Below are 14,528 nucleotides of genomic sequence, written 5' to 3'. Positions count from 1 at the left end.
TTGCAAATGCGATGATGATTGGCTGGGTGGGCGGATGCCCTGCTCACGCTGTCTCACTGCACGCTCTGACTACCACTAAACACAAGACAGCGACAACGGTGACGAGCCAGGGATATTCAAAGGTAGCGTTCTCGAACTGGAAGTACCGGCACTACTTCTTGCTCATTGAAATTAAAGGCAAGAATGTTTACGTAACATGCACGCTATGCCCAGGAAAAAAGACTTTATCCACGTCTGCCTCAAGCAACTCGAATCTTATGAAGCGCCTCACATCAACACATGCTAACACGACCCTTGTTGCTGCTGCTAACCCAAAGCAACGCTCGATTTTTATGTATATAGTGTTTTTATTCTTCAATCAGTTAATATAAACATATTTGACGTTAAAGAGGTTATAGAACGTAATAGCGTTATAGAACATAAAAAATAACGTCACAGTTACTTTGCTGAGTAACTAATTACTTTTACAATGTGGTAACTGAGTTACTAACTCAATTACTTTTTGGGAGAAGTAATTTGTAACTGTAACTAATTACTTTTTTTAAAGTAAGATGACCAACACTGCATACCCCACCATATAATTAATGCATTACAGGGAATATTCAGCAGTCATGTTAGCATTAATTGTTAAGTATCATTTTCAACATAAATACTGTAAGCAATTAAGCTGCAAATGTAATGGTCCATAATTCACATGCTGGGCCATAACATAATTGGTTTGAGGTTTTGTTATCCATGTGTGGGCTGTAGTAATACAGCTAGTACTGTGTACGATAACATTCTGGATTATTATATAACACATACGTAATGCTTTAATACGTATTTTCAATAAACTGTTTGTTTGTTTGCTAACGTTAACTAGCAAGCCGGCCAAATGCTAACAGTATTCTCCACAGGATAGAAGGAGGCAGCTGATCAACCACAGAGTTGAGCTACCATTCACACATACAGTTAACTAATTATGTCCATAAGCCATCGCCAGAAATGCACCGCGGGACCTGACGGGATCTGTCATCTGCCATCTCTCTCTCTCTCTCTCCTGCCATCATTCTGTCTTTCCCTGTCTCTTCACCTCTCCCTCCCTCGCACCAATCATGTCTCTCTTTCTCTCTGCTGGCCCTCCAGTCAGACCAAGAGCTGATCCTGTGGATTCTGACATTAATTCAGCAGGACTCATATAATCCCTTGTCAGATTATAGAGCCACATGCGCACACACACACCCACACACACGCATTTACAACACACACACACACACACACACACACACACGCATTTACAACACACAAATGCACCACTTCCGCACATAAATACCTGATATACATCCCTTCACGATTGATGTCCTTGTAAAAGTTCTGCAAAATCAAAAGGAGAAGTCGGGTTAGTGTCAGTCAACGTACGTGTGTAAGAGAGAGAGATTTAAAATCTTTCCGTAGCGCTGCACTGACTAAGTTTTATATTTGTGTGGAAGAGTGTTTGTCTAAAGGGCTGTATGTGTTTTCTTCTGATTGCCTATTTGTGAATGTGTGGGAGTGTGTGCATGCATATGTATTAGTTAAGCAGCACACACTCCCAGTTTAATGAAGTTTAATGACATCTACAGAGAACAGAGGAGGGGAACGAACTGATGTAACCCCACCTCCCATCACCAGCCACACACACACACACACACACACACACACACATCACAAATATGCAAGCTCAATTACTGTAAAATTCACCGTAAAGCCAAAGCACACTGTATGCATATTTATATCTAGTTGCTTTATTTTATGCAAAGATCAGGTACATCAGTGTTTGCATCAATGTATTTTAACTTCAGTAGCCAATTCCCTGCTGGAGGTTGTCCATCTACATGAAGGTCAGCTGTTCTGACTCTCAGCAGTTGCCTTTGACACATCTTTTGAACATACAACACAATCCACAACATCACCTTCTATTTATCTTTCATGACCTACAACACACCAGGTGGAAGCTTTTTCAAAAATCTGTATATGATCTTATATGGAGAAAGTGATTTCTGCAATACCAACAAGCTTTTGTCTGCAGCTGAAAGTGTCCCTGGAAAGACAAAGTTATTCCGGAAAGCCTTTAGCTCGAGGTTAGCAGAGGTTGTTTTAGCATGAGCAGTGTGTGTTTGTGAATGTGTACAAGTGTATTTCTTTGAAAGTGCATCTGCATGAGCAAGTATAGCAAATACCTATGTGATTGTGTGTGTATGTGTGTGCACTTCCTAATTGAAGTTAGCCTGAGGGGGTACATGGTTAGGAGAGTGCACTAGTGCCTGCTCGCCTGAAGAAGGTTTTTTTTTAGCTGGCAAAACAAATGAAAGAGAATAGCTAATGGGCAGCTGCCACAGGCTACTAGATAAACATCTCTGTAATGTTCTAAAAGCTTCAACTCCTTATGGGAAAATAACACATTTTAAGATACGGACACAACCATTCATCATTAACCAATCCTCCTTAGCGTCTCAGAAATGTCTTCAACAATTAAACTCTGGGAAAAAATCCAAAGAAAAAATGCCAAAATCAAATAAGGAAAACTGATTATAGGAGGAATGTAATAATTTAACTTGTAGTGGAGACAATCATATTGTAGGTAGATGGGATACGTTACTAAACTTAAGTATACTTTGGGGTAGAATCTGATTATGAGATCACATGAGAGAAAGGATGTGGAGCAGACAAGAGCTGATGCAACCCTCTGCAAACAAAGTCGGAGACCAGACACAGAGATGAATCTTTTCCTTTAGATCAATCAGGACATAAATCAAATGTGGAAAAGGGCTACAAAGACCTTGGTATGAAAGACAAGACATACAATCAGTGTTGCATAATGAACTCCTCAATCAGTGTGGCTCTTTTGGTATGGATGAGATTATTGACTGACACCTGCGTGGAACAAACTCACTTACTAGTCTCTTTTTATATGAGTCTTTCAATTAATAATAAGTTTATTGATGTGTGTGTGTGTGTGTGTGTGTGTGTGTGTGTGTGTGTGTGTGTGTGTGTGTGTGATCAGCACCTGTGGGGGTTCTATACTACAGCTACAAAGTACAGTGCATGAATCAGAAAATGTGTGTCAATAAATGCAAATTTATGGTGATGCATGCCAGATTCACAACATATGGAAGAGATTTTGAAAGCTTTGCAGAGCATCAATGAAACATGAAGAAAACAAAAAAATATGAAATTCTTATGGAGGAAAGGCTAACAGCAATATGATGAAATTCAAGGTACCAAGGTCCTACTTAGTCCTGTACCCACATTGGTTACATTAGTAACCAAGTAATATATTAGTGCCTTTTAAGAAAGCCCAGTTGAACACCTCAGTTTTGGAGAAGGAATTTGTAAAGCTGATCAAGCCTGCAGCACTTTTAAGGTATAATGTATTTCAAAAGAAGTTTGGACTTACCAGAAGGTTGACGGTGCAGCTCATGCGGTTGTTGCGGCTGTCATCGCTCATCACCGTGCGGTAGTCAAGGAGACGAATGAGGAGTCCCTTTACCAAGGAGACAAAGTGCTGCACCTGTGGCCTCAGTGTGGGTTTCTCTGCAGCACAATCCAGCAGACTGGCAGACAAGCATTCACAAGTGATATTCAGTGTTTGAGTTTCTGTTGAACCAGTGAAATGAGTCCAAAGTTTACTTGTTGAGGGTTAGATGCAAGTCCACACTCTAAGGTAAGTTTTTGGGACAATCGCAAAGCCAGGCCAGTCAAGATTTGAACCATTTTTGTATCATGTTATACCATGTGTTATTTTACCAATACTATCACTCCTTATGTGCTTGTTTATCTACAGTAGGAGTACAACTTGTCAGGCATTAAAGGTTGCTGTAAATGTGGTATATTCCAATACTCAGGCCTACATGGTCTCCAGTAGTTCCATGTATCGCTCGTCTCCTCCTCCACCCTCTACCTCATGGTCCAACTTCAAAATGATCTCATTCTCAAACTACAGAAGAAAAGAGAGAGAGAGAGAGAGAGAGAGAGAGAGAGAGAGAGAGAGAGAGAGAGCAAAGGGTGAGACAAAAGGGAGAGTGGAAAACAAATGAGAAGAGGGATAAAAAAGAAATCAATTATGCAAAGATAATTAAGGTGTCTCTTTTACTTTCATGCACCGTCACAGAAAATCAATGGATGTGCACAATGTGCGTGTGCCAGTGTTTCCGTCTGTATTTTGTGTGTGCAAAAGTGAATTTGGCTTTTATATCTTTATAGCTCCCTGCAAACATACAGTTCTTAGTTCTTCATTTGTGCATATAAGAAAATAAAACAAAAAAGAAGAGCTATACGATAACATGAGAAAATGCTCAGGTGGGATGAAAAAAAACATTTTTTTCTTGACAAGATATGTCTTACAATACCAATATGTTTTACAACTTTGTTGGACACATAAGACATGTGTTTTTTTCCAGTGATCATCAATTATTCTCCTAAAACCTTAACACACATATAAGCATTCACACATTTCAGTTGAATGTATGTGTGTATTTCTACCTTTTGGAAGTTTCCAGAATGTGCATATTCACAGGTGATCATGTCAAAGAAGATGGGAATGGTGGCCCTTCGCAGCTCTTCTTCTGGGATCAAAGTCATCTCCAGGATGGGACCCACCATGCCAGGGATGAAACAGATCTTATGACTGCCTAAACACACACACGCACACACACACACACACATAATGAAAAAGGGTGAGTGAAACCATATCTGGCCTATCTTCTCTTGCTCACCACCTGTTTCAACGTTTGCCCAGAGGAAGGCTCTGCAGGTCTCTATCCACCAACAGTGTTTCCTTTGGCATTAAAGATTTGAACTCTGCTTCCTATCTCCAGAATATAACCCTGCATTTCCGACATGCAGCTTTCTCTGACTTATCTTCTTCTTCTGATTTATAGGGTGATATGTTATATTGATGCCTGTCTATGTGAAATGGTGCCGGCATTGTAAACCCTTATTACCACACTGTAAAGGAAACTAATTCTACTGATGCTTGTTGAGTTGTGCAAAAAAAAACACACACACACAGGTATGTCTTGATATTAGGGTAAACACACCTGGTCACCAGAAGCAGCAAGGCAACAACACTTATATAAACTAGAATTCCTTACCTAGTTTGTACCAGATGTCGCGTATAGCAAAGCCTATGAGTCTTCTCATATCTCCATATCTGAAATTACGAGAGAGAGAGAGAGAGAGAGAGAGAGAGAGAGAGAGAATACACATAAACAGAAAGAGAAATCAGTCCATTAGTTTAGAAGCAATGTCTTGATCAATACTGTTATTTTCACTTTCAGAAATTGAACAGCCCAGGGGGAAAGATAATGTTGCACTAATCTGCCCCAAAATAAACTTGTCAATCTACAGGCATCACACGGTTTTAATAGGCAGTGGAAGTGTGCAACCCCAAAGTGCAAAGTGAACGGTAAATGAAAACATCCAAAATAGATCACAAATCACTGAGTGTTTCATTAGAGCAGGGAGAGTACGTTTGATAAATAAGGAACGTATATGGCCCTTCTCTCACTTGGCCAGAATCTTGTTCCTCTTGGTTGGCGAGAAATGCTGAAGCTGCAGAGACTCCTGGGTAATAAACGCCACCGCCAAGTGGAAATAGTTATTCCACAACTAGACGGGGAGGAAGAGCGAAGAAGGGGGGGGGGGGGAAATAGAGATCTTTGTTAAAAGAAGTACAAGAAATAAAAAATATTTAGCTGTCAATATGAGTCAAAGCCTGTAAATATACACACACACACACACACACACACACACACACACACACACACTAACCTGCACTTCAAAGTCGTTATTATTGAGGAACTTTTGGTTCATTGTGTCTGCATAGGTATTGATGGCTCTCAGGAACACTCTAATGGACACAAATACACACACTGATATACCATAGAGAATTGTGAAAATCAATGCAACAAAAGCAACTTCCTCATGCAGGAGTTTGATTGTTGATGAAGGATTAATAAAAACACTTTATGTATGCATTATTATACAACTTGAAGGTATCGACATAATCGTGACATGACACTTTTTATGACACTTATTATTTTATATCTAAAGCAATATTACAGTTTTATCTGAAATAGCAGGATGACATTATGTCAAGTTGTCATGACAAGACATCCTCTGGTAATGTCATCCTGGTTAATATCAAGTTGTCATTACAAAGACATCCCAAACAAATGTAATGTCAACTTGTCATGACCAAGACAACTTCTGGTAATGTCATTTTGATTAATGTCAAGTTGTCATAATCAATGTCAACCCAAACAATGTCAACTTGTCATGACAAAAACCGAATGACACTTAATGACAGAAGTCATAAACGTTTATGACTGTTTATAACGTTTATGACACGTTCATGACAGTGTCATGTCATAGTTATGACAAATAGTGTCATGTCTCAATTATGTCGATACCTTCAAGTAAAGTGTTACCAAATTGTCATGTCGAAGAATAAACGGAAGAGAATCCATCAGTGATCACAAATGCAACTTGTTTGCTGCATCTTTGACAGCAGCTGAAGCCCACAGCTTTCTACAGAACTGCTATTTCAGATAAAACTGTAATATTGCTTTAGATTCAAAACCTTTGTCACAATGATAGATCATGATAGCAACTTCACACAGTGTGCAGGAGTATCAGTGAGTTGTGACTTTATGCATTTCTAAAGTTAAATAGCAAACCTGCTCCCAGTCTTTTTGTCTCTACACTATTTATCTATCAATCATCGTTATTCACAGCCAACTGACATTCCCTCTCCCTTCCCTTTTCTTTTCAGTGGGACTTTCTCTCACTACCTGCACATCTCTTCCCTAACCCCAGTCTGCAGACTCGTCATCAACCTGTATTCTCCTCTACCTCACTCTTACTTTTACCAATTTCCTTTCTGTCCCTTTGACACAGCTGCAGCCTCCCCTCTAGCTTACATCACAAACACACACACTATATATATATATATATATATATATATATATATATATATATATATATATATATATATATATATATATATATATATATAAACCCCAGCAGCTCTCACAAACACATTTGTTACATCAGCCTTTTTCATCATCATCACAGCTCTTATCCCCAGCTTTCCTATCTCTAACTTATCCCTGTGTGGGTTTGTGTGGATGTCAACAATCTTTAATAATCACATACACCAAGCCTCAATGTCCCAATAGCAGGTCATACTGGGGCAGTTGTGGCCTGGGACAAGTAGATGGATGCTTGTAGTACCTGTTCTGTACCATGATCATGGCCATCCAGTCAGAGGGATACACGTGTTTCCCAATTAGGTCTTTGAAAAGTAGGAAGGACTCCATCAGGAAGTCCTGCAGTGAAAGGGACAAGAGAAGGAGTATGTGTGTATATGATATATCTTCATTCAATTTTTTTTTTACATTTTCTACCATCAATGTGGATTTAACAGACATATGCACGTGTGTGTGTGTACTTACCACTAGATCAGAGGTTCCAGCAAAGGTTTCTATGTATGTATTATAGTGACGATCATCCATCTGGCTGAGGATAGCTGTCATGCAGGCTACCACCCTGGACTACAAAGGTAAAGTGTGAGCGTGGAAGAGAGAGAGAGAGAGAGAGAGAGAGAGAGAGAGAGAGAGAGAGAGAGAGAGAGACCATTACTATTTGGGCATAGTGCAGTTGCTCTTACACTGAGTGTTATACATCTAAAGCTAAAGTTGTTTAAATCTCTTAAAGTAATTTGTCGCTGCACCAAACTAAAGTGAATTTCAAAGAAAACCTCTCTAAGGTCCAAACAGCTTCAACATAATCACATACTACCTACATGGCTTGAAACAAAAGTGCAGCGCTCTGAGCTAGACGCTGTGATGTTATGTTTAAAGATGCTGTATGAACTAGTCGTTACCACAATGTTATTCACAAATTACCATAATTACTATAAACAAACATAACCATTGCCAGGAGGACTGGCAGCCATTTTCTAAATTGTATTCTACAATTGAAATCTGTCACTAGGTTAGATTTGAAAAATATATTCTGATTTGCTATATAACACAATTTAAAACAGAAAGCTTTCAGAGTTCCTCGTAACAAATGGTGAAAAGTGCAAACGTCTGAAGGAAAAATCACCTTTAACATGTGTTATTTGATTTACTCTTTGTAAAGAAAAACAGAAGACAACTTTACGAGACAATACCAGCGACATCAAGGAGAGTGGTAATTTTGACAAACACTCAGGTCCCGTCCATAGAATGTGAAATGCAAGATGTGGTCGACAAAAAGGGGCTTTACACGGTTTACACAGTGCAATATCATGGCATGGTAAAAACATTACATACAAAAACCATATCATATAAAATCACATAAAAATAAATTATACAAGGCTCCTGATATAAAAAAAAATAAGATGCACTTAACTCCGAATATGGCCCAAGGTGTGTACACAAAAACACACAGAGACTGGTAATAGGGAGAATTGCATATATAAGATGAAAGTGAGGATGCAGATGGAGCAATCATCACTGTGAAATAAGACAGACATGAAAGATGAGGATAAGCAAAAAAAAAGGTTTTAAACTAGTTTCAATTTCTAACTGTGTGAAAACTACTTAAGCTGAGAAAAAAAAATCCTTGAGCTGGATTAAAGCAAAGATTCATGGTCAATTTAGAGCAAACCTTTCCACAACCAGAGGCTGAGATGGGGGAGACACTGAGAGGGGCAGCAGGCAAGAGAGGAGAAGAAAACAGAGATGAAATGGCCAAAAACACAACTGCACTGACCAGAAGAGAACATAAATAACCTTTGGCATGAATGTAAAAACAGTTTGCATATATTACAGACATACAATGCTATTTCTCAGAGTGCTAAATTGGTTCATCAAGCTAAATTCATCATTTACCATTAGCCCCTTCCACTTCCCTTTTCTCCATCTATGTGCTCCATAGGAACATTGCTGCCATTTGTATTTTCTGTCCAGCCAATACAATTACCTATTGAAAGCCTAAAATGAAACATGGTAAAGTTTTAAATTGAAAATGTTTCTGGAAAATAGAGAAAATGAAAAGAACATTTCAAATGACAAATGATCTGCAAAACATAAAGTGGCCCTGCTTCTTTTCTTCTTCAACTTTTGCCCTCTCTTTTCCATCTGCCGTCTTTATTTTGTCATCTTTATCTGTAAACATGCAGGCATGTCCCTCACACCAATGAGAGCCTTGCTTAAAGTCAATGTCAATTAGTTTGGCTTCTACATTACAATGTTTTCTGATCCTTCCCTCTGCTGTGCGTTAATTGCTGGAATGAAGTTTGCAAACCCCTTTTTTTCAGAAACATGGCAGATGTGCAGGTATTTCCGCTTTATCTTAGAAGGCAAAGTTTGGGTGAAATTATCCTCACAGAATTGTTGGCACAATAGGGAAACAGGAGACAGAGATGAGGGATGATGCACGGCTAATTGAAGATGAAAGATGAATGGCATCTAATGCGGTGACAGCTTTCATCTACTCAAAATGTGTGTGTTTGCCTGCATCTAATAAGAAAATATACTTTTTCATTCACATATGCAAACAAAAAACAATTTCAGCATGTATAGCTTTAGAGAAAAAATAAAAAGGCAGACACAGTACATTGGACATAAAACTGTCTCTGATGTGTAACTGGGGAAGAGAACTGTATTTTCTCGGATGTGTGTGGCTACCTCCATCCTCCACTACCAGATACCCTGTCAGCACAATCTCTTCTTTAATCCCCCCTTATGTTCCCATCACTTGTTTAAACGTGCTGGAAGATCAATGTAGTGTGACATTAAAGTAAGTACTGCTTATTAAAATGAGTGAATATGGTTAAATTGTGTTTTAATAATGTATTTTTTTGTCTTAAAGTCACTAAAATAAACTGTAGTCATTAAAGGTACAACTCAACATGGAGAAATGCTGTCATTGACAGTATTCCTAACATGAAAACAAGCGTTTAAATTATGCAATTATTCTAGAGTAAATGGACAGAAAACACAGAGAGGATCAGGTAGAAAAGAAAACTGCTCCTTCTCTCTCTTCCTTCTTTGCCCTTTTTAGTGTGTAATGGTTGATCAGTAACAGGATTAAAAACACACACACACACACTCACCAAAACTACTCAACAGTTCAGGACTTTCTGGTTTCATGTTCACTCTCTCTGTGTGTGTGTGTGTGTGTGTGTGTGTGTGTGTGTGTGTGTGTGTGTGTGTGCGTGCGTACGTGCATGCATGCGTCTGTTTATGTAGGTCACGTGTTGTATTGCCCTACTTCTGTGTAATTGGTCTTCTCTGAGGATTTATGCTCTCAATCTCCTTGAACGCAATCTAAAAACACAAATGCTCAAAGGGCGAAATATCTGACCATCGACTGTTTGTGTCCTTACACATGAATGTGTTTAATCAACACATTGCAGTACATGACATGCAAGGACATATGGGAGGCATATGAGCCTGATATCTAATATCGGATAACAACAGTGTGTGTGAGAGAGAGAGAGAGAGAGAGAGAGAGAGAGAGAGAGAGAGAGAGAGAGGGCTCAGAGCTTGTTGAGGGGAAGGCCTTACGCAACAGTGAAGAGATTACTGACAAAACAGGACACAGATGCTGCCGAGGTCTGGGATTTCTCTCCCTTTCTCCACCTCCTCCTCCTTCACTTTGCATCATTTATCTATCCATCTTCTCACTCTGGACACTCTCATTAATAATGTATTAGAAGCTGTAATTTCAGAGTTGCATCAAAATGGCAGTTACCTGAAAATACAGACATACTAGAAATTAATCTAAACCAAACGTAGTTCAGAACCCCTAGAAGCTGCAATGTTCATTACACTCCACACTAGGGTTTAATCTCGGGAATACACATCCAAACTATTTCCCAAGAAATATAATAACGAGGAAAAACTAGTTACGTTCTAGACATAAACCAAATAGGCTGATATGTATAAAATGTACGTCTCACTACAGAAATACGGAAGTCATTCATGTAAGTCCTTTACACCCTTCCGCGTGGACGCAATTCTCGGAGTCGGCAGGGATGCAAAAGTCAGCAGCACAACGGTAACTTCCTTTTGGCCCACCAAACTCATCTATTGTAGGCTCTACCATCTAAATACAACACAATGTCTACCACCAGATTTGCGTAAAAATACTTCAAAAGGTTGAACAATGCAGATGCAAAGTGTGTGCTCATTGAATCATCAGAGAATATGGAATCTGTCTCAGCTTAAGAGAATGCCTTTGAAAATGAAAATTATTACCTGCTTTACCAAATGACAACTGAAACTTCTGGTTCCAGCAACAAAACCTTCACTGTCAAACTGTCACCATGAACATGGTGATAAAACCATTGAAATGTTTGTGACATGCTACAACATACTGTAACGGTATCACAAATAGAGAAGAGCCATAAAGTCAGATAACTAACAATATCTGAAGTTTGCTAACTTCTGGTACCATACATTCTAATTCTATTTCAAAATTACATAGACTCACTTTATGTAACCAAGTTTAAAGTTCATTATCCCCAAAGGATGCCCGGTGGGATAAACAGCAACATGTGGTTGATGCAATTAAATATAATTAACATATAATTCATTTTAAATTAAGACAGCATTAAAGCATTAACTTTGACAACCCTAATTTAAATTATAAGTGGTAGGGTTTCAGCTGTTAGAGGAAAGAATTGTTTGTCAGTCACAACTGTCACTCACTAGTGTGGAACAGTGGAGCAAGTATTCCACCAGGTACACATGGACAATTTTGGTGTTCCTTCTCACGTATTAAATTGCCAATATCTAAGACATTTAGCCTATTTTGAGGACTAGTAGATTGACAGATAGGAAGTCAGTCGCGCAGCAAAACAGACTACAAACATAAATACATGAATAAATGAGTTTCAATTGTAGAGTTTAAACATGTTATAACAATGCTAATCTTTGATATCAATTTGCTTTTGGGCCCTATCTTGCACCCAGCGCAATTGACTTTGTACACCGACGCATATCATATAGCATATCATTCCTATTTTGCACCCGACGCACAGCGGACTTTTCCCTCAACAGACTCACGTTGGTAAATTAGGGAATGAACTTGCGCTCCTGGGGGTGGTTCAGCAAAAAGAGGAGGCGTGTTCCGGCGCAAATGTTCCCTAGTGCTATTTTGCAGTTTCAGAAAACAATTCCGCCACAGACCAGGGAAAACCTAGTCTAAAGTCAGTGGCGCGTTATTCAGATGCTATTTTAAGGGCGCATGCTTGGCCGTAATGTAGTGTGCCGACCCCTGTTGGCGTGCCGACTAATTTAGAACAAAAAATGTTTATTCCTGTAGCTTAAAAATAATTCACATCCTGTTGAAAAGATCTTCATCTGAGAGTAACCTCAAACACACCAATTTAGAAGTACACCCTCCTCATTTGGGCGACAAAGAAAACCAATGGGATGCGCCCAGGGGCATGGACATGCCACCGCGGCAACGAAGGACCAATGGAATATGGTCCTAAGCCACAGGGGGAAAAAGAACTGCACCACTCCAGGAGAATGTAGTGAGCAGGATAGGGAAGGAAAGGCACTGAAAAATGAGGATCCGTTAGGGGAGAGAGCTTTTCAGCCCGCTGGAACATAAAAACTTGTTTTTGTCATGCCATTTTGTCATTAAATCTTTTTGTTAATCTTCATTGGACAAAGCCTCTCTTTTCTCAAAATCAAAACATGACACAATTTAAAGCAACATTATGTAGCTATTTTACCTTAAAATAATGGATTTAAAATCATGTTGATGCTACACTGACTTGAATGGTGCCTCTGTCATTCCCACTCTGCGCCCTGAACACCTTTTCTTGCACTATGTAACGTTGGCAAGCAGGTCGGATCTCCCAAGAGAAGTGGGTAACGCTTTACGGCACACACCATCACTGATGTTGGTAAAACTGGATAATATTTTATGAAGAAAAATGTTTTTCTGGTTTGACCTCTGTTGTCCTCTGGCTGCTTTGCCTCGACTCTCAGTGATTTACAGTTTCCTGATGGACAGAAGGCTTTACTTGTTGCGCGTACCAGAACTGAAGCCAGGCGAGTGGCTAACGGAACCGAGTCCAACAGCCGCTACCGACATCATGGCAGAGGCGAAGAGACAGAAGAGGAAGTAGGCGGAGGAAGCTAAGAAAAAAAAAAGGAGAGAGTGACCGAGCAAGAGGCCGCTGGACAAGAGACCTCTTGGATTGGCTTTTAGAATTTATAGAAGGCTGCATTGACAGACGCTGAGCTGGCCTTCTTGCTGTTGGACTAGTATTTAATATTAGCTGACTTGCTATGTTTTGTGTTGTTGCAATTGCTTGATGTTTGGCTGTGTTTATAATGTACTGTAATCATAACAAATGCATGTGTACAGCTGTCCCTATTTACGACAGCGGTGTAGAAGTGAATTGCTCTCTGAAACTGCAGAAATCACAAAAAAAATGCTTTAAAGCTCAGGGGGACACGTTAACAACCATCCATTCAAGTAATTCAATATCAGGTCCATTGATGCAGCACTTCATTTAGGTCCATATCCTGCCTGTACTATGCTTGCCACCCTTTCCTTTTTTCTTCTCCTCTTCCCTTCCGTCATTCTTTTTGTGGTCTCCCCCCCCCCCCAGGTGGCAAGTCATCACGCTGCTTTCAACTGTGATCGTTTTTTTTTTAAATAGAACATCTACAAAAAACAGTCCGACTGGAAGCCTGCAGCGTTCCTCACTGTACCCTTTACAGACACATTCATCTCTGACCACACACACACGCACATTTCCAGACACCTAGGGGCTGAGGTGAGAAGTAGAGGGTGGGGGGTGGGGGGGTGAAAGAGAGAGATGAATTGTGCGGCGGTGTAATTAGAGTTGTTGCATGTGTCAGGGTGATGTCCATGTGTCTGTCTGAGGCAGAGAAAAAGAAAGGGGTAATATGGGCTGCCTATGTGATTGCATGGGTGTTTGCATTTCTGTGTGTATGTGAACGAATGCCTGTTCACTGTTCAACAGATCAATGCGTCCTCAGACTCTCATTTCCCAGTCAAGTACAAAGAGACACTATCAGTTGATACAAATAAGGAAGACATATCAAAGAGATGGCTAGAGGTCAAGGGGACGGGAATAACAAGAGGAGAAGAGAAGAGAAACAGTCTCCAGCTCATACACTGTACTCCTCCTCTTTGACAATGAAATGCTTCTCTTCTCATCTTCCACTCCAAAATCAAATTACTGAGACCTCAGAGCTTCAGCACAACGGTCTCATGCTTTGTCAACCTTGTATGTATTTACATGTGTATTATATTTGAAGGCCCCATGTGTTCCCCTCAGACCCCTTACAGCTTATGTAATGTGCACACTGCGCACACACACGCTCACGCTCACGCACACACACACACACACACACACACACACGCACACGCACGCACGCACACACACCTTTGCTTGCCTCATCAGAGGTCAATTGAAACACAACACAAGGTGAGTCAACCACTTTGCAGTAGAGCATACATCA

At 39.9% G+C, this 14,528-nt stretch overlaps 1 protein-coding gene across 1 annotated transcript in view; it reads right to left on the bottom strand.

Moving 5' to 3' along the window:
• dock2 (dedicator of cytokinesis 2) overlaps positions 1-14,528 on the bottom strand; it is a 103,038-nt gene that overhangs the window by 13,231 nt on the left and 75,279 nt on the right. The window contains exons 27-35 of the mRNA XM_078260610.1: positions 7,476-7,574; positions 7,255-7,349; positions 5,791-5,869; positions 5,528-5,628; positions 5,112-5,170; positions 4,501-4,649; positions 3,870-3,955; positions 3,416-3,572; positions 1,313-1,353 (exon numbers count right to left, since the gene is read on the bottom strand). Of these exons, the coding sequence (XP_078116736.1) occupies positions 1,313-1,353; positions 3,416-3,572; positions 3,870-3,955; positions 4,501-4,649; positions 5,112-5,170; positions 5,528-5,628; positions 5,791-5,869; positions 7,255-7,349; positions 7,476-7,574 (866 nt within the window). The remainder of the gene's footprint in view (positions 1-1,312; positions 1,354-3,415; positions 3,573-3,869; positions 3,956-4,500; positions 4,650-5,111; positions 5,171-5,527; positions 5,629-5,790; positions 5,870-7,254; positions 7,350-7,475; positions 7,575-14,528) is intronic.

This window comes from Sander vitreus, chromosome 10 (assembly GCF_031162955.1).
Source record: "Sander vitreus isolate 19-12246 chromosome 10, sanVit1, whole genome shotgun sequence".
Lineage (NCBI taxonomy): Eukaryota > Metazoa > Chordata > Actinopteri > Perciformes > Percidae > Sander > Sander vitreus.
This window is presented reverse-complemented; position numbering and strand designations above follow the sequence as displayed.